At 44.3% G+C, this 20768-nt stretch overlaps 1 protein-coding gene across 2 annotated transcripts in view; it reads right to left on the bottom strand.

The window, feature by feature from the left end:
• The window catches only part of cmtm8b (CKLF-like MARVEL transmembrane domain containing 8b), a 55356-nt gene extending 35167 nt beyond the window's left edge, over positions 1-20189 (bottom strand). Inside the window, exon 1 of one of the 2 annotated variants that reach the window (XR_013499475.1) lies at positions 19820-20074. Coding sequence is in view for 1 of the 2 variants with exons in the window: in XM_078227723.1 (XP_078083849.1) it covers positions 19820-19948 (129 nt within the window). In the remaining variant the exon portion in view is untranslated. Of the gene's footprint in view, positions 1-19819 lie in introns of both variants that reach the window. The other variant, XM_078227723.1, reaches the window with a different exon arrangement.
• Between the last annotated feature and the right edge of the window lie 579 nt (positions 20190-20768).

Raw genomic sequence — 20768 nt, 5'->3', positions numbered from 1 at the left:
TTTTACCGCATTGATTACAGACCACCGCTTTAGCAGGACACTTTTGTCGTGGATGCTTGGCTCCTCCGCAGAAGTAGCACCGCGGGCCGCCTGGGGCTGCCGCCGTCGTCGGGTCTATATGGGACCACGCCATAACACTGCACTTCGAGCCCGTGGGGCGAGGAGGGATTTGTGACTGCTCCTGCCACGTTGTCTCCACGTGGTCCTCCGGATACAGGACCAAGCTCTTCGAAGCCACCTCAAGCATTTCAGCCGTCTCCATAGCTTGGATCAGGTTGAGATTCCCCTTTTCCAGCAGCTTGAGACGGATGTACGAAGACCCTACCCCTGCCACAAACGCATCTCGGGCGAGGTCGTACATATACTGCTCAGCCGACACAGCTTTGCAGTCGCAGCCCCTGGCAAGCTGCAAGAGCTCATTGGCGTAATCCTCCATGGTTTCGCCCGACTGCCGACGTCGTGTAGCGAGGAGGTAACAAGCGTGGATCTCGTTGGGAGGTCTCGTGTAGCGCTTTTTTAAAAGCTCGGGGGCCCTCGGGTAAGTGGTGGCCGCACGGATCGCGAGGTAGACAGTGTCGCTTACCCTCGCATGGAGGACCCGGAGTCTGTCGTCATCTGTGATGACCGCTGCAGAGGCTGCCAGGTAGTCCTCGAAACACTTCAGCCAGTGGTCGAAGGTGCTAGAGGCGCCGACCGCACGTGGATCCAGCGTCAGACGCTCTGGCTTTAGTATTTGTTCCATACTCTCCTTTCCGTCGAGAGCTTAGTGTTAGGCAATAAAATTGATGCACGTCAATCGAACACAAGACACAAGGCTTCGGTAACTGAAGGCTTTTATTGCCTAACAATGGAACTACTAGAACATAAGTACACCACTCCAGACTGACGAGGTCCCGCCCGAGCAGGGGGTCTTATACCTCTCCCAGGAGGCGGAGCCCGACTGGGATGTGCCACAACAGTAACAACCACAGGTGTATTAATCCCAGTGTAAACACCCTAGCCCAACAACAACATTAGAACAACCCCACAGTGGGAACCAACGATGGTTCACCACACAGTGGCCGTTAGATAACTCAGTGAATTTATCTCAGAATATTTCTTCCTAGCCTCCCTTTCTCAAGAGACAATGAGTGGGCACCAATGAGTCACTGGTTGGTTTGGCAATCTCTGGCTCTCTCTTTGTGGTGCCATTTCATGTCTTGCCAGCTGCTGCATCTCTTCTCTTTGCCTCCTTTTACTCCTATCTTCACCGCTGACCATCAGCTGTGGTCATCACTGATAACTTGCCCTTACACGCTGGCAATGTTGGCTACTTCAGGGTCTTGTGTTGGAGATGCAGTCCTGCCACCTCATGCTGAAGATTTGTCAGAGGCAACAAACAGCAAATATGTTGAAGCATTGTTCTTGGCTGATAAACATTGTCCAGGTCTCACTGCCATAGACCAGGATACTGAGCAGACAACACATGCCAGCAAAAACAGCATGTGATAAACTGAGGTAAGTGATCCCACAATCAATGGATCAGTGGTTGTGGCAGTCCTGCCACATCCAGCTGTGAATAGTGGTGGACAATTAAACAAGGAGCAGGCCCCACAAATAACACCATTGTCAATGATGGGGGAGCCCAGTTTATCAGTGTAAAAGGCAAGGCTGAAGTATTTTCAACAAACTTTAGCCAGAAGTGCTGTGTGGATGACCCATCTTGGCTTCCTTCTGAGGTTCCCAGCATCACACACGCCAATCTTCAGCTGATTAAATTTACTGCATGTGATATCAAGAAACAGCTGAAGGCATTGGATAATGCAAAAGCTGAGGCCCCAAGAATATTCTGGGAATAGTACTAAAGACTTGTGCTCCAGGGCGGCACGGTAGCGCAGTGGTTAGCACTGCTGCTTCACAGCTCCAGGGTCCCGGGTTCGATTCCCAGCTCGGGTCACTGTCTGTGTGGAGTTTGCACATTCTCCTCGTGTCTGCGTGGGTTTCCTCCGGGTGCTCTGGTTTCCTCCCACAGTCCAAAGATGTGCGGGTTAGGTCGATTGGCCAGGTTAAAAATTGCCCCTTAGAGTCCTGAGATGCATAGGTTAGAGGGATTAGCGGGTAAATATGTGGGGGTAGGGCCTGGGTGGGATTGTGGTCGGTGCAGACTCGATGGGCCGAATGGCCTCCTCTGCACTGTAGGGTTTCTATGATTCTTCTATGAGAACTTGCCATAACTCTGGCCAAGCTGTTCCAGTACAGCTATAACACAGGCACTAACCTGGCAATGTGGAAAACGTTCCAGGTATGTCCTATACACAAGGAGGCTTTTGCTACCAAATAAACCTGTTGGACTTTAACCTGGTGTTGTTAAACTTCTTACTGTCTATACACAAAAGGCAGGACCCAAATCCAGCCCAGCCAATTATCACCCCATCAGGCTGCTCTTGATCATCAGTAAAGTGATGGAACGGGTCATCAATAGTGCCATCAAGCAGCACTTACTCAGCAATAACCTGCTCATGGATGCTCAGTTTAGGTTCTGCCAGGGTCACTCAGCTCATGGCCTCATTGCAGCCTTAGTCCAAACTTGGACAGAAGAGCTGAACTGAAAAGGTGAGGTGAAGGTGACTGTCCTTGACATCAAGACTGCATTTGACTGAATGTGGCATGAAGGAGTGCTAGCAAAACTGGAGTTAGTGAGAATCAGGGGAAAAACCTCCTCTGGTTAATGTCATATCAGCACAAAGGAAGATGGTTGTGGTTATTGGAGGTCAATCATCTCAGCAGGAAATCATTGCAGGAGTTCCTCAGGAGAACGTCCTGGGCCCAAGCACCTTCACGACTCCATCAATGACCTGCCCCCCCACATCATAAGGTCAGAAGTGGGGATGTTTGTTAATGATTGCACAATGTTCAGCACCATTCACGACTCCTCAGATACTAAAACAGTCCATTCCCAAATGCAGCAAGATCTGGACAACATTCAGGCTTGGGATGATAACTGGCAAGTCACGTTCGGGCCACATACATGCCAGACAATGACCGGGTCCAGAGGAGGTTGACAAGAATGATCCCAGGAATGAAGGGTTTGTCATGAGGATAGTTGAGGAGTCTGGGACTATACTCGAGGGAGTTTAGAAGGATGAGGGGGGATGTAATGGAAACCTGGGAGGCCTAGATAGAGTGGACATGGAGAGGATGTTTCCACTAGTGGGAGAGACTAGAACCCGAGGGCACAACCTCAGAGTGAAGGGACGCTCCTTTAAAACTGAGATGAGGAGGAATTTCTTTGGCCAGAGGGTGCTGAATCTGTGGAACTCATCGCCATAGAGGGCTGTGGAGGCCAAGTCATTGAATGTCTTTAAGAGAGCGATAGATGGGTTCTTGATCAATAAGGGAATCAAGGGTTACGAGGAGAAGGAAAGAAAATGGGGATGAGAATCATATCAGCCATGATTGAATGGCAGAGTAGACTCGATGGGCCGAATGGCCTAATTCTGCTCTCCCCTTGAATTTTACTTCCTGACACAAGTCAGAAGTGTGATGGAATACTCTCCACTTGCCTGGATGAGTGCAACTGCAAAAACACTCAAGAAGCTCGACACTATTCTGAACAAAGCAGCCCGGTTGATTGACACCTCATCCACCATCTTCAACATATCCACTCCTGCCACCACTGACAGAGTGGCAGCAGTGTGTAACATCTACAGGATGCACTGCTGCAACTCATCAAGACTCCTTCAGCAGCACCTTCCAAACCTATGTCCACTACGACCTGGAAGGGCAAGGACAGTAGATGCATGGGAACATCACCACATGCAAGTTGCCCTACAAGCCACACACCATCCTGCTTTGAAATGATATCACCATTCCTTTACTGTTGTTGGGTCAAAATCCTGGAACGTCCTCCCTAACTGTACTGTGGGTGTACCTACACCACATGGAATGCCATGTTTAAGGTGGCAGCACACCATCGTGTTCTCTAGGACAATCAGAGATGGGCAATAAATGCTGGCCTAGATATTGATGCCCAAATCCCATGATTGATTTTTTTAAAAAAAATCATATTTATTCCATTTCTCCAGGATCTCTGCACAACTTCTGCTGAAATTGTAACCTTTATGTCTCTCATCTGCATACTTTTAAATCAGAACTTGCATATGTTTTGTTAATTTTATTTCCCACCAGTTATAGTGGGAAGTTTCAATACTTACAACCTTATCTACATTGTTCATTGAGCCAACAAAAGCCATGGGAAACAGAAAGAAAGTACTCTTAATTTACAAAATCACACAGGACAGTGTACAGGGAGGTGGGGAGACAAGGGAGTAAAAAGATGACACGGGGCTCATTTCTGGTAATGTACCAATTATCAGCTCTGACCCACATTTACAGACTCTTCATGCATAAATCTGTATTTCCTTCCGTACAATTTTCACTTTAGTTTGGGTGTGCATTTCCATTTGTTTGGTATTACCTCTTGCCTTGCTCAACCCTTTTTTGGAAAGCACCCTAATGTTGAACGTGGTCCACTTCCAGACATCTAGGCTGGAACTTTCCAGCCATTCACAGCAGCCGGATCTTCGGACCTGATGGCACACCCCCGCCATGTATTTTCTGGCAGCAAGGGGTGCACTCAATGGGAAACCCTGTTGACAATGGTGGAACCTGAAGATCCTGCCACTGGCCAACGGTGGGCCACCTCCAAATATCCCACCCCTTATTTTGGTCTTGCTTGATTCTACTTTTCCCATTGCAACTAACAGATCTCCTGCTCTGATATCTCCTCCCTTCCACATTTACCTCGCCTTGCCTGAAGCTTCCATCCTCGGCTAAGTCCTGATCCTGTCTGCAGCATAATATGTAGGCGAGGGGTCACTTGCCCAACTGCAACTCAATTCTGTAACCATAGCTACGCACTCTGACTGCTTGTCCAACCTCAAATTATGGATGCCCAAAGATTTCTCCAAATTTAACAATCTCCTTCAACAACACCTTCCAAACCCATGATCCTCTACCACCATCCTGACTTGAATTATATTGCTGTTCCCTCACTGTCACTGAGTCATAATTCTGGAACTCCCTTCCTAACAGCACTGTGGGCCTACCTACTTTATGTAGACTGCAGTTGTTCAAGAATCATTGAACCCCTATAGTGCAGAAGGAGGCCATTCGTCTAGTCTGCACCGAACACAATCCCATCCAGGCCTTATTCCCATAACCCCACATATTTACCATGCTAGTCCCTCTGACAGTAAGGAGCAATCTGACATGGCCAGTCCACTTAGTCCAAAGATGTGCATGTTGTGGGAAGAAACCGGAGCACCCGGAAGAAACCCATGCAGACACGGAGAGAATGTGCAATCTCCATACAGGCAGTGGCCCAAGCTGGGAATCGAACCCGGGTCCCTGGCGCTGTGAGGCAGCAGTCCTAACCACTGTGCCACCATGCTGCTCACCACCACCTTTGCAGGAGCAATTAGGGATGGATAATAAATGCTTGCCTAGCCAGTGATGCCCACTTCTTCTGAAAGAATAAAAGAAAATGGACAATAATGTGGTAAGGTGTTCCAATTCCCAGTACTGAAAGGCCTCAAGATAACAGGTTTGATTCTTGGAGTCCTGTTCATTTAGTTGACACTGTAGCAGAAATATTAAAATGCTACTAAATTTGACACTGGCAAGTTGTCAAAATTAAACCCTACTAGAGAGGCCCAAAGTAACTGAATACTTCAAGGCAGGAGGAGACAAAAGACAGAAAGTTGGAACAAAATCATATAACTACATCAAACATTTCGTTCATCAAATTCAAACACCAAGGTACAATCTGATGAGATAATAGTGCAGTGTGTGATCACAGATCCTTCTGAGTTGTATTCCAATGTCTTGGTGATTTGAGTTCAACATTAATTTGGCTCTATTGTTTGCGAGTTGTTTGGACAAATTGAGCCTCAAGTTAAGACTCGTAGGGGTCTTATTCAGCTTCATCCTTAGTTGGTACCAATTAATCAAATGCTCTCAGCAGGAACTAAAACTGGTCTATAGAGTTCAGGTACCCATGACTTGTACCACCTGAGCTCAGTGGACGATTCTGCTCATTTTCAATTCCAGTATGAGAATTGCGTCACATGTGCAAACTAACAGCTTGGCACCATGTAAGGAAAGTAATTATACATTCCCCGAACATGGGTTTCTTTTTAATGGGCTCAAGCAGCCAAGGATCGTAGGGAGGCCACGTGTCATATCGCAAAATGAGAAGATTGGAAAACCAGGGATCATAAACCAAACTATGCACCATAAAAGTAAGCTAGTTACTAATAAATGCAAGAGAGAATTCAGCAAGGATATGTTTACCTAGAATGTGGAACTTGCTAACATAAGGAGTTGTTGAAGTGAATAGAGTGGATGCATTCACAGGAAAGTTAGATAAGTACAAGAGGAGAAAGAAATAGATGGAAATGTTGATAGAGTTAGGTGAAGGAAAATGGGAGGGAGGCTCACGTGCTGCATGAACTCTGGTATAGACCAGGTAGGCTGACTGGGCTGTTCTTTTAGTACAACATTCCATGCAATTCTAAATAATTAGTAAAATGTCAAAATTTTTAAAATGTCAAACTTTTAAATCTTCTTTTGCCTTTGACTTTTTCTCTCTCTTCCCTTATTTTATTTGATTTGTCATTGAACTCATTCACTAATTCCCCCTCCTTACAGTCCTTCAGTTCATTTCTTAATCCTTTACCTCGAAGATACACTGGTTATCCAACCAGCTCCCAGATGTCCTCTTGGCCTCGACACATTATCAGCTCACACTTCCAGTTACTTTATTGGTGAAATTGTTTTTGGGGATGGCGGATGTAGGAATAAGTCTAACTATCCGGCATGCTGAGAGATGACCCGCTCCTGCAAATGCTGGGCTATTATTTATTAGGGGTAAACAGTACATGACTCAGTGCTCCCACCAGGTTAAAGAGCCCTTGAATAGTGCACCTGTATTTAAAATGAATCCATTCTCATGACTCAACAGTAGGAATTAAGTATAACCATGAAGGTCTGTTTTAATAGCAGCATCAGTTAGAAGGTCAAGTACAATATGCTAAGATCTATGGAAGCACAAATGCTATCTGAAGGAAAGCAGGAATTAATCAACTATTACAGATTAGTCCAGGAGCTTGGAAATAGTGCCATGAAAATGTTAAGTTTTGCTGGTAAGCACACCCATCCATAACTGTTCCGTGTATATGGAATACATATGCTCTATATCCTACTCCCAGAATGTCACCAATTAGCTTTGCTACAAACTGCAAAAAACATTAGGTACTAGAATGACCCTTACCTTTCATTATCCCTCCACCCTGCAAGGCAACATCCCAACTTCCACATAGCATGTCTCAGATCAGGAACTGAGGGGAGTGAAAAATAATTTGGTTTCTAAAATTCTGCAAATTAAACACACTCGAGAGCTGCATCCTTGATAAACCCTTTAGTCACAGTCCAAGTCAAAACATTTAAAATATGTGAGCTAACTACCTCATCTGTTACTCCCACTTTCTATGCCTTTTAGCTTTGACAAAGGGTCATCTGGACTCAAAACATCAGCTCTTTTCCCTCCTTACAGATGCTGCCAGACCTGCTGAGATTTTCTAGCGTTTTCTCTTTTGACCTCCTCTGTGCTACCTACTATCTGTTAATTCAAGATTTTGAACACCTTACATAAAAAAAAATCTTTCACATTTCAATCATAGAATCTTACAGTGCAGAAGGAGGCCATTCGACCCATCAAGTCTGCACCAACAACAATCCCACTCAGGCCCTACCCCCCGTAACCCCATGTATTTACCTTGCTAATTTTCCTGACATTAATGGTCAATTTAGCATGGCCAATCAACCTAACCCACACATCTTTGGACTGTGGGAGGAAACCGGGGCACCCAGAGGAAACCCACACAGACACGGGGAGAACGTGCAAACTCCATACACATGTTGCAAACACATACTTCAAAGTTTACTGGTGAGGCATCATGCTCTCATCACCCCTGGGACAAAGAAAGTACAATAAAGAGGATTGTGTTGCCCCTTGTCCAGTTACATTACCCTCAGCTCCACATCAAGAGACTCTGCAGGAAATCTAAGATTTTACAGTTTGGGCTTACACTCGCTGGAGTTTAGAAGGAAGGATGAGAGGGGGATCTGATCTAAGTATACAAACTTTTAAAAGGGATTGATAACGTAAATGTAGACCAAATGTTTCCTCTTATGGGGCAATCTCGAACAAGAGGTCACAGGTATAGGTTGCGAGATGGTAGATTTAAAACTGAGATGAGGGGGAACGACATCTCACAGAGGTTGGTGTGTTTGTGGAACTCGCTGCTCCATAGCGCAGTGGAGTCTGAATCGTTGAATGGTTTCAAGGAGGAGATAGACATATTTCTAATTTAAAAAGGGGATAAAGGGATAAGGGGAACAGACGGGGAAGTGGATTTGAGACAAGGGAGAGATCAGCCATGATCTGATTGAATGGTGGTACAGGCCCAAAGAGCAGAATTTGCCTACTTCTGCTGCTAATTCCTACGTAGCGATGTTCCTAAAAGGAAGACCTAATTAAGAGAAGGGAGAAAAATAAGGTACAAACCCTCACAGATACCGCTTACAGCAAAATGGACAAGAACAAACTCAAACAGTAAATACTTTACACATTCCTTTCCATGCTGTCGGATGGATACTGGAGGAAGCAGCCTAACTGGAATTCATGCTAGATTTAATTACAAAGTTACGTTTTGCTCCACCCTACACTGTCATGTTTGTAATAGATTTTTTTAAAATGACCTGGCAGGAAAATTACAAGGTACATCCTGCCAAATGTACAGCCCAAGCTGAGATGAAAATAAGCGCGAGATTTTGGGCTGGCAAATGAGTTTGGAGACACTGGAGATTAAATACAGTTATGTTCTTCTGGATTTATTAACCAGGTATCGAGCAGAGATTAAAAACAAAAAAACAGCTGGAAATGCTCAGCATATTAGGCAGTGTTCGTGGAGAGAAACAAAGTTAACAGGTGGAATTCTCCCATTTTTAGACTAGGTGGTGGGAATGGAAGTGTGGAACGTTTCCTACTGTGGAGGCCAATGGGAAAACAAACCAATTCTTCAGGTCCCAACTGCACTAATTAGGTTACTGATTGGGTCACGCCAGATTCAGAGGCGGGGCAGGCCTGGATGGCACGTAGTCCTCCGTTTTGTCTGGGTGCCATATTGAAAAGGTATCCAACATCACTGATCCAGTATTGAAGAAAGGTTGACCTCCTGAAAATGAAAATAGACCTCTAGGAGCACTCTGAGACCAGAAGACAGACTTCCTGAGAATGAAGATGGATCACCAGGAATATTCTGAGGCTGAAAGATGGGCTCTTTCCAGGACACCAAATCTGGAAGGTCCACCTGTAGATGCACCCTCCCACCCACTGCTGTGGTGTTCCAGAGTTTAGGGTTGCAGGGGCAAACTCCATTCTGAACTCCAGGGGCAGCCCCAGGCATTGTTCAGGTGAGTTCCAATATCCGCACAACACATTATTTAAGTATGTTTAAGTATAATTTATTTATTGTCACAATTACATTAACACTGCAATGAAGTTACTGTGAAAACGTGCAGATTCCGCACTGAGAGTGACCCAAGCCAGAAATCGAACTCAGGTGCCTGGCGCTGTGAGGCAGCAGTGCTAACCACTGTGCTGCCCATTACTTCACACTTGTTTCACGCTGGTGTGTCTTCCTGCCGACATCACAGGGATCTGTCAAGGAGGGGGTGTAATGAGGCCTTCATCCGTATCCCCTTAACAGAAGGAGGTTAATACCGGCCTCTGGTGGATTTCCCAGTCCACCAACAGCGGAAGATCCCGCTACAAACTCACACTGGCGTGAAACCAATTTCTGGGCCTCCCGCTGCATTCTCCCCCTATGCCCACCATTGAACCTGCTGGCAGGGGGCTTGGGAGAATTCTACCCAACGTTTCAGATTGAGATTACCCAGAATCTGCATTGCTGAGCATTTCCAGCATTCTTTGTTTTTAATTTCAGATTTCCAGCACCCGCAGTATTTTGCTTTTGTGCTAAGCAGCGATAAAGATGTTTCATACCACAGTGCGTGTATCAGTGCTCACCATGTTGTGTGGATCAGAAACACTGTGGACATTTAGCAGAGTTGCACCTGGAGGGTGGTAACTGGCAGCAGGGTCATTGCATTGGGAGGTGGGAAAGGAAGGAAAATATTTAAAAACACAAGCAAGGTTACCATTGTTATTCTGTACATGAGGCTGGAAAGTGAATAAGTGGATGTCACTTTCAGCTGCCATGCCCTACATGCAACACACAGCACAGAAATAGGTCATTTAGCCCAATGTTCTATGCTGGTGTTTTTGTTCCACATGTGACTCAGCCCACACCTCTATTTAATCCCAACAGCATAACCGATTGTAATGAAACTATTTTGTCAATACTCAAGTTTAGAAAATACCCACTTGCACAAGGTGCTGGGGAGACATATAGGATTCTCAGGGGACTTGACAAGGTAGATGCTGAGAGCTAGTTTCCCCTTGTGGGAAAGGTTGATAAGTATAATGTGCGACTGACCCACACAATGTGCAGCATGCAAACAGTGAGAGTCAGGATGCCACAGGGAATATGATAGAACAGACCATTAGGTTGCTGCCTAGATTGCTCTGGAGGAGCCCTACAGTATACAGAAGAGCAAGATTTGGGGTGCTCTGCAACATACTGCATAACCTCACCATCACGAGGGAAAAGCCCTTACCACCAACTATACAGCAAGTAGCAAGGAGGAGGAAATCTGAACAGGCCCATTATTCTCGAGCTGTCCTTAAATGATTCATCCAAATGTGATACCAGTAATTGCAACCCCAATTTCTCTTTTTAAAAAAACAAAATTCATTCGTGGAACATGGGCGTCGCTGGCTGGCCAGCATTTATTGCCAGCCCTAGTTGCCCTTATTCAGAGGGCAATTGAGAGTCAACCACATTTTGCTGTTGTTCTGGAGTCACATGTAGGCCAGACCAGGTAAGGACGGCAGATTTCCTTCCCTAAAGGGACATTAGTGAGCCAGATGGGTGCTTACGACAATTGACAATGGTTTCATGGTCATCAGTAGATTTTTAATTGAATTCAAATTCCACCATCTGCCGTAGCAGGATTCGAACCCGGGTCCCCAGAACATTAGATGAGTTTCTGGATTAATAGTCTAGCAATAATACCACTGGGCCATCACCTCCCTATTGACAATCAGTCCTATACCTTACCTTCTCTGTCACTGATATTCATAGCCTCATCTCAACCACAATGCTAACTTTTTTTTAAAAAATTCACCAAAAAGAAACATTCCAAACCAAATTTGGAAATGAAACCATGCCATATTACATACAAAAGAAACCAATGAATCAATCTTGTACAACTTTGGTACTAGACTTCAATATGCCTTTGCCTGTCCTGGTGCTCCTACACTGTGCAACCCCAGTGGTTGCACATGGCTGCATTACTGAACTTCAGTGGGGGAGGCTGAAAGTAACCAGAGCAGCTCAGGGTCTAGAAAGCAAGAGAATGTAGAAGTAATATTATCTTGTAATTCTGAAGACTGTGTGGGATGAAGAGAAAATTGGATGCAAGGAAGAAAGAATTGGTGTGAGGATACCATTATCATAGATGGGTTCAGTCTGTCCACTGGCAATGAACTCAAAAATGGTGTCCCAATATTGGTAACACTGTCTTCTCCACTGGAGTTAGGACAACCCAATGTGCCTATCCCTCCCCCAGTAGCTCCTGTTAGTGGTTGTAGTACGCCACCTAGACCTACAAGAGAGGAGGAAGCGAGTGCATACAAATCTGTTTGGCTGATGCAGCTGCCCTGGTTGTACAGCTGGCTGTGTGTTTAAGCTGTGAGATGTGAGTGCCAGGTTTGCAGCAAGAACCAAGTGTGTGAGGGTGAGCTGAAGGATATGAATGGTCACAGTGAAACCTGATTGATAGATATTGTTGGCAGATGAGAGGTTAATTTGAGCAGTGGCACAGTTAGTGATGCACTGTTGAATATGGCATTTGATGATACATGAGTGGTCAGAGTCAGTGAACGTAAGGTTATTGAACTTCTCATGGCACGGCATCCATGTTACTAGGGCTAGATCATCGGCATTAGTCTCCGCAGCTATATGCGCTCATTCTCCTTTAAGGGCTTCCTTCTCCGCCGTGAATACAGGACATTTTTCCTCTTTTCCACAAAGGCCTTCAGTGCTGAATCCATAAACCTTGGAACACTTTCTCTCGTGTTGTACCATTACTTAATTTTCTAGGTCAGATTCTCTGCAAACACAACTGCCAACACCTGTTGCAGGCACAATGCACGTCACCTTTAGTTAGGCTCGTTTTAGTTAATACAGAATAGCTTTGTGGTCCAGATGAAAGAGTAATTTACTGATATTTCTTTCAAATTCTACTTTGGAGAGACCAAATGCTAATTGGTTGATCATTATGCGGGGTATCTCCATCAAGCAAAATCCCAAGCTTCCTGTTATCTTTGACTTTCATTCTCCATCTTGCTGACCATGCAACTTCTCTGTCTTCTCATCTCCCGCATTGTTTCAATGAAGCTCAATATAAACGAGAAACAGTACCGCATCTTTTGATTAGGCACTTTACAGCCTTGCAGACTCAAAGTTTAAAGTTTATTTATTTAGTCACAAGTGGGCTCACATTAACACTGCAATGAAGTTACTGTGAAAATCCCATAGTTGCCACACTCCGGCGCCTGTTCGGGTACATTGAGGGAGAATTTAGCATGACCACCTAACCAGCACATCTTTCAGACTGTGGGAGGAAACCGGAGGACCCAGAAGAAATCCACGCAGATACAGGGAGAACGTGCAGACTCCACACAGAATGACCCAAGCCAGGAATTGGAGCTGGGTCCCTCGTGCTGTGAGGCAGCAGTGCTAACCACTGTACCGCCCATCGAGCTTTTTCATTCTCTTTGCTGCTTTTGGCTCTCTCTTTTTTTCTCTCTTTTGTTTTGTCTTCCCGGCAGTAGTTGTTTAGGGTTCTGCCATTCACACTTTCATTTCTTTATTTGTCCCATTGCCACTTCCTTTTGCACCATCATCCCTTTTTATATTTAATCTCTTCAGCTCTGCACCCTATCTGTGGTGGGGAAGAAAAAAATTATAGGCACTTGGAGAAGTTTGAGTTGATTAAAGAGAGACAGCATGGATTTGTTAAAAGGCAGATTGTGTCTGACTAATCTAATTGCATTTGTTGATGAAAGGAATGCAGTGGATGTTGTCTATATGGATTTTAAGAAAGCATTTGATGAAGTATCACAGAAAATGCTGGTTAACAAAACTGAAGCTCATGGAATAGGAGGGTCTGTGTCAGTATGGATAAAAATTGGCTTAAGGGCAGAAAGCAGCAAGTCATGTTAAACAGTTATTTTTCCAGAGTGAAGGATGATGACAGACAGTGGTGTTTGCTAAGGGTCAGTGCTAGGACACTATGTATATCAATTATTTTCATGTTGGAATACTGAGTAAAATTTCAGCCAGTGATGCCAAAGCCAACAGAATGGGCAGTAAAGTGGCAGATGGAAATGGATACAGAGAAGCGTGAGGTGATGCATTTTGGCCGAAGGGAGAGGGATTCTGTACTGAAAGGCAAAGTTCAGAGTGTGCAGGAACAGAGGAAGCGTGTACATAATATATCTTTGAAGGTGGCAGGACGTATTGAGAGAATATTTACCAAAGCATGTGGAATCTTCATAAAGAGATATTGAGTACAAATGCAGGGAAGTTATGCTGAACCTTTATAAAAGTCTGGTTAGGCCACAACGAGAATACTGCATCTAGTTCTGATCACATGTTAAGAAGGATGAGAAGGACTTTCAGAGGCTTCAGAATGGTTCCAGGGATGAGAGATTTTAGCTACAAGGTTATATTGGAGATGCTAGGTTTGTTCTTCTTGGAGTAAAGTAAATTGAGGGGAGATTTTATAGAGCTGTAGAATTTTATGGCAGGTTGGGATAAAGTAGACAAAGCTGATTAGCAGATGGTATAATGACTAGAGGACATAAATTTAGGGTTTTGGACAGGAGGTACAGATGGGATGTGAAGAAAGTTTTAATGCAGTGAGTGGTAATGACCTGGAGCTCGCTGCGTATGAAGGTGGTAGAAGCAGAGAGAGGGGATAAAACTTGCAGGGCTGCAGGGATAGAGTGGGGATTGAGCCTGACTGGATTGTTCCACAGAGGACAGGGTATGGACTCAATGGGCTGAATTGGTTCAGTGTCATAATGACCTATCCAAATGTTCAGCAGCCAGCAATGATGGTTGAGCCAAGGATACTGCCCCTGAGAGTCTCCTGCAATAATCTCCTGAGGCTGTGATGATTGCCTCCCCACCTTGCCAAGTGCCAACTGATAACTTTGAATTTCCAGTGATCGACTTAAAGGAATGGAATGACAAGATTTCAAGTTTTACTATACACGGACAAACCATTACACAATCTGTGCTGTTTCTGTGTTCTTAAATCTCTGCAGGTTCCTTCTCTTCGGCCATTCTGTCAGGTAGCTAATAGAGAAAAATCCTTTTCCCTCTTTCTCTGTCACAACAAGTCTGTGATAACAAGAACATTTGCTTCTTCTTTTGATTTCAGGTGTTAAGCCCAACACGTGCATTTCCCAGGGACCTGGGCCCACCCCTGGTGTCCATGATAACCAAGTCACCCAGGCTTGCTGTTGGGTAGAACTCAGCAGATCACATGACTCTGTTCGCTATTCCAATCTACCTTAAATTAAAGAGACGGTCCAAAACATAATCACCTTATAAAACTTCACAATCATAACAGAAATTTGATTCCAGCTACTTGAAGTTTTATCTTTTAACCCCCATTGACTCAGTTTTCCTGGGGTTCTTTGCGCCCTGCTTGGTCAAATACTGCGTTTATTTCTCACACCCTGTCAGGCATTCAGCTCCTGTCCATTCCTGGATCAAGGCTGTGACAAGGGCTGAAGTCGAGTGATTCCAACAAAACCGGAACCGAGCACTTGGGACTGTGCCATCAATGATGTAAGATGTCACTTAAATTTGCCTTTCTTTACATATACTTCAGCCAGTTGGAAAATTGACATAAAAGTGAACAACAAAAAAAAAAGCAAACCATGATTCTCAAAATTCCAAATAAAACATGACTGCTGTGCTATAAAACTTGGAAACAATTACCCTGTGTCCTACTTGTTATACAAGGATATTAAATTGTGGTTGGCATTTATACATTGCAGCTGATAATCAACCTCATGAATTTTGGTCAGATTTTTATATATATAGAACTGGATATTGCCAGCCTCCAGAGAGAGGGGTTGCAAGGCACAAGGCCTAATAAAATTGCAGCAAAAGGTGTTGGAAAAGGAGGAGCTCAACTCCTTCCTACTGCATGAGATACAATCAACAGTGGGAACTTCAATGGCATTCCCCCCCACTTCCAACCCCACCCATCAGATAGATGATCAACTAAGCAAATTAAGTGGCCCTTCCCAGCCCTGCCAATATGGTATTGGCATCGAGAGGGGTGACCTCTATGTGGGGAGATCACCAGGTCTCATGGCAGCTGGGGTTGGGTGGAATGTGTGAGGTGGGGAACACTTCCTTTAGGACTGCTGCATGGGCGTACAAACTGGTCCCTTGCAGCCACCCCTGCAACTTTGACACCGTTTATGGAGAGTACAACACCCCCTCCCTCCACCGATCACCAGAGGCCATACCTTTCCTTTGAAGATGTTTCAGCATGGAGGCACCCATTTTTTCTTCCTATAGCCTCAGCAGTAGCTGCATCGATCGGTGACGAGGCTGCCAAACCGCCAGCCCTCTGATAGGGTTAGCAAGGCTGGGAAGTGGGCTGCTGTTCTCAATTGGGTGGCAATTGAGAACCATAGATGACCTCTTTACTGGCCACTGCCAATGTCACCCAAGGTCTTGCACCCCACTTTTGATGAGACTTCCTACCCTTGATAAAATTCCAGCCGCAATGCCACTAATTGTAGCACCCTTAGGTTAAAGAGCATTCTAATTTCTTTTATAAAAACCTCTCACCCAAGGCATCTCTGATTTATCCACACTATAAGGCTGTTGCTTACACATCATCAATGGTGCACAGCTACAGTCCTTCATTTGATAAGTAACACATTCTTTATGGTGCATTCTGGACATGAAAATTAACTCTTATCTTATCTGAATAAACATGCTCACCGGGGATATGTGAAAACATATGTGATAATCATTAATCTTAAAGAGTTGAAGTGTACATTAGGCGAGAATGTCTACTTCATACCTTGTGAACCCTTCCTTAATTACTGCACAGCCCAGAACTATATCATACCCTTCGAACAAAGATGCTTTAAAGAGTTAATTTTCAACAAAGAAGGTATTTGAATAATATTTGGAAATTTAAAATTGCCTGATGTGTGGATGAGGGGAAAAGGAAGTATTTTTAAAATAACCTCTATACTGCTGAAAAAGGTGACATGTTGCTGAAGCTTTTCATTTTGCACTCATTAGGACAAATTTGGTATTCTTGCATTTCAAGCAATTACATTTGTCCTGATGAGCGAGAGACAAAAAGCTTCAGTACTATATCTCTCTCCCTTTTCAGCCATATTTTAAAAAGTGCTGGGCCATCTTTTCAGAATCTGTGCTCCTTGCCTGACATTTCTGTGCACTTCACCAAGTTTCCACTTCCTTTAAGCCGTGCTGTAAATTTCTGAAACATTCTTCATACTTAGTATACTTCAGCTTATTTTATTTCTCCTTCTCTATATTTATCCTTTTTCTCTCCTTTACCTGACACCAGGAATTAAAGTAAAATCTGCTCCACTGTTATCAGTAACTTTCCAATCCATTGCCTACAGCCATTCTTCATGTGTGAAGTTGGTAAATGAACACTGATGGCCTATTCCACTACAGGAACCATCTCAATAAGTCTCAACTCTATCATTAAAATTTTACATACATAGATTTCCTTTAGGATATAGATAGTGATCAAGGGCATGGACCTTGTTTAAGTTTTCTTCCAACACTAGGCCAAGGTACTGATGCCAAAATTAGTGTTCTAATCCTGCGCCAACTGCAGTCAGCTAACTGGGATATAGGAGAGAAACCAGGAGGGACAAGTTTGCATGGCACAGTCTCACATAATACAGTGGATTTAACTTCTGAGCTTGGGATATGAAATATCCCAGAACGGTTATGTTACTAAGCAAGTAATCCAGAGTCCTGCACTAGTAATCTGGAAACGTGAGTTCAAACCCCACTACAACAGCTGAGCAATTTTTATTTAGATAATTGAATAAATATTGAGTAAAAAGCTAGCAGGTAAAAGTAAAGTCATCGTTGTCCCAGATGATCATAGCTGCCCACCCTTTTGAGGGGGAGCTGACTGATGGTGATTTAACCCGAGGATCACTACACTTCAGGCGAGTAGCAAGGTTGAGAAGACAGGACCTTCATGGATAACCTCAGCCAGTACGCTGAGCAACAGTAATGGTAGCCATCTAACTATCGGATGGTCATGAAACCCCATTTGGTTTATGTCCTTCAGGCAGAGAAATCTGTCACTTTTACTGATCTGACCTCTGTCATTTCAGACCACAGTCATGTGATTGACACAAAAACAGAAAATGCTGGAGAAACGCAGCAGGTCTGACAGCATCTGTGGAGAGAGAATAGTTATGATGTGGAGATGCCACTGTTGGACTGGGGTAAACACAGTAAGAGTTTTAACAACATCAGGTTAAAGTCCAACAGGTTTATTTGGTAGCAAATGCCATTAATATATAGCGCCAGGGCTCTGACGAAGGGTTATCCAGACTAGAAACATTGGCTCTATTCTCTCTCCACAGATGTTGTCAGACCTGGTGAATTTCTCCAGCATTTTCTTTTTTGTTTCAGATTCCAGCATCCACATTATTTTGCCTTTATTGTAGTGTGATTGACATTAACAGCCCTCTGAAATGACCCAGCAAGCCACTTGGTTGTATAGGGATGAGCAATAAACACTGGCCTTGCCAACCCACATCCTGTCAAAACTCACTGAACGACTAGGGAGTTCCTTTTGCAGTGTTTGTTCATGGTGCTTCAAGCTTATGGAAATTTCCTGTCCAAATGAATGTAATGAATTAATCCAGTGTAGTTTACTCATATCATTCCAACTATCAAAAGGCCATTAATTTGTGAAGACTGCAGCCAGCTTAAGTTGGGATTTGCAAACACTGCGTAATAACTAACAAGCCAGGTTGCAAGTTAAAGACCTTATTTTTCAACAGAGGGGTCAATTTTCAATGGTTCTTTCTCCTCCTCTTATGCTACAGTGCAAGTTTCTTGATTCTAACAGCAAAAAGAGCTGAAAATACAATCCAATAACACACGCACCTTTACAATGGAAGATCAAAATCAGAACCCAATAATTATTGCAAAGTATCCCCAAGATCCTGGGACATTAGAGTGAGTGAAAAAATATTGTTGTATCTCAATTATGCCAATCTGCTGTTTGCAAGATAAATGTAGAGATAAATAGAAAAAGCAATACAAAATCTTAGACAGGCAAAAGAGTGATTTTATTCTCCTAGCTGCTGTGGTTGATCAAAATCTTACATCTGTGTGCTGCTTTTCCTAGTGACTTTTTCCATCTCTAATTTTGGTGAAATATAGTACAAATTGCTGACGGAAACTTGTAATTCATCCCTCCCACCAGTGTGTTGTGGCAGAAACCATCACAACACTTAAGATTTGATTGGAAAAGGTGAGTAAAGCAAAGGGAAAGAGAGGGACCGAAACAGGTCAGGTGTGCTCACTTAGCTGAAGAACCATTCTAAGAACTTCTTTTAAAAATGTTATTCCTTTCTCAGGAGTTACAAAGCCAATGTGCAGAGTGGCCAGGGCGAGCCCTTAATCCATCATTTTACTTGCTGAAAAAACAATTCAAATTGAATCCAATTCATGGCTCCCACCAAAGAGACAAACTAAATCCAAGCTGACAAGAACAGGTATTCACTTGATCTTAATCCTATGCTTGCTCTTGGCCAGAAGACCAAGAATCATTCAATGAATCATAGAATCCCTACAGTGCAGAAAGAGGCCCTTTGCCCATCGAGTCTGCAACAACAATCTCACCCAGGCCCTATCCCCATAACCCCTCATATTTACCTTGCTAATCCCCCTGACACCACAGGGCAATTTACCACACCCAATCAACCTAACCCGCACATCTTTGGAATGTGGGAAGAAACCCAGTCACTCAAGGCCAGAACTGAATCTGGGTCCCTGGTGCTGTGAGCCAGTTGAACATGGAGTGGTTGGGCTGAATGGTTGTAATACCAATGTATTTCTAGGTGTGGGTATGTGTCACCACTGTAAGGAGGCTGTAGCTACAAGTTTACATCACCAACTCCATTGGAGATGTAGACATAGGAATTGCCTATAAAATTATATAAAATAAAGGCAGGTATGGTTTAAAATGCGGGGGAGGGGGGTTTATGTCTGCAGGGCTCTGATCCATTTATCCCTAACCCTAGTCCATTTTAAGATGTTCGGTCCCCATTCACCATTTGTATCACTGTGGATACCACTATTAATAAACCTGCCTGGACAAAATAAAGCCCTTTTTTCCCCCACTCAGGATCAGTCCCAACAGTTCTAAGGGAAACAGAGGATAAGTTTTGTCCACCCTCCCGTTACGAAGCAATTTTTTACAGAGGGAACACAGAGTAAATTCTTTTCAAACCAGTCTGCTGACAGTCACTTACAATCTCCGCGATCATAAGGAGTCCCGGGAGGGTCTTGAGGAAAGCCCTGTCGTAGCCCCTCACCGTCGAGCTGAAGGAGGCGGTGTAAGTGCTGCTCGTTGTGCTGATGGTCCTTGGGCGATCTTCCATCTTTGATCCGAACGATAAGTTTGGGAAACTTTGCCAGAGTGAGTGATTGGGAAGGAACAGGATCCCGGGCGGTGAGAGTCAGAGCTCCGATCTGTCCATGCTCCTGAGCTGCAGAGGCTGAGTGCCGGGGACAATGCAGCAGAGCTCAAAGCCAGCACACTGCACTCCCTCAGGTGACTGTGACTAAGACAGGTAACTTCAGCAAAGCTCCCTCTCTGCCCAATAAATGTCAGCACACATCCTTCTAAAAGCAACAAAATGGAAACACCACTGATTAGCTCTTAAAGGGACAGTCCACTGAAATTTTGTTCAGGTTTGTTTGTACACGATATGCATTTCTGTATTGTTTCCATTAATCTAAAATCTAGCAGTGGTCATTTTATTGTGTTTTGGATTCTGCATGATATACATACTCTTAGAACATGGCCCGAAAGTTATGTCTCTGTTTCTCAGAGAAAATCCCCATTTTGATGCAGCAAAGTGAAGACTAAAATTGGATCTTGCATTTTATGAAATCAAACTTTGCAGTTTGTCATTGCTTGAAAGTTTTCATTTAATCAACTGTGTGACTGACACATACACAAACCTATCCCAATGCTTAAGAATAACCAAACTACTGAGAAACCCATGTAATCCTTTTGTCCATAAGGATTGCACATTTCCCTGGACCTCCTCCCCCCACCCCCCCCCACCCCCCCCACCCCCCCCACCCCCACACACACCCCCACCCACACACCCCCCCACCCACCCAACCCCCCCCACCCTCCCCCACCCACACTCCCCCCCACTCACCCCCCCCCACCCAACCCCCACCCAACCC

The sequence above is a fragment of the Mustelus asterias genome, chromosome 2 (genome assembly GCF_964213995.1).
Source record: "Mustelus asterias chromosome 2, sMusAst1.hap1.1, whole genome shotgun sequence".
In the NCBI taxonomy this organism is placed as follows: Eukaryota; Metazoa; Chordata; class Chondrichthyes; order Carcharhiniformes; family Triakidae; genus Mustelus; species Mustelus asterias.
Note: the sequence above shows the minus strand (reverse complement) of the source record. Positions and strands in the feature narration are given on the sequence as shown.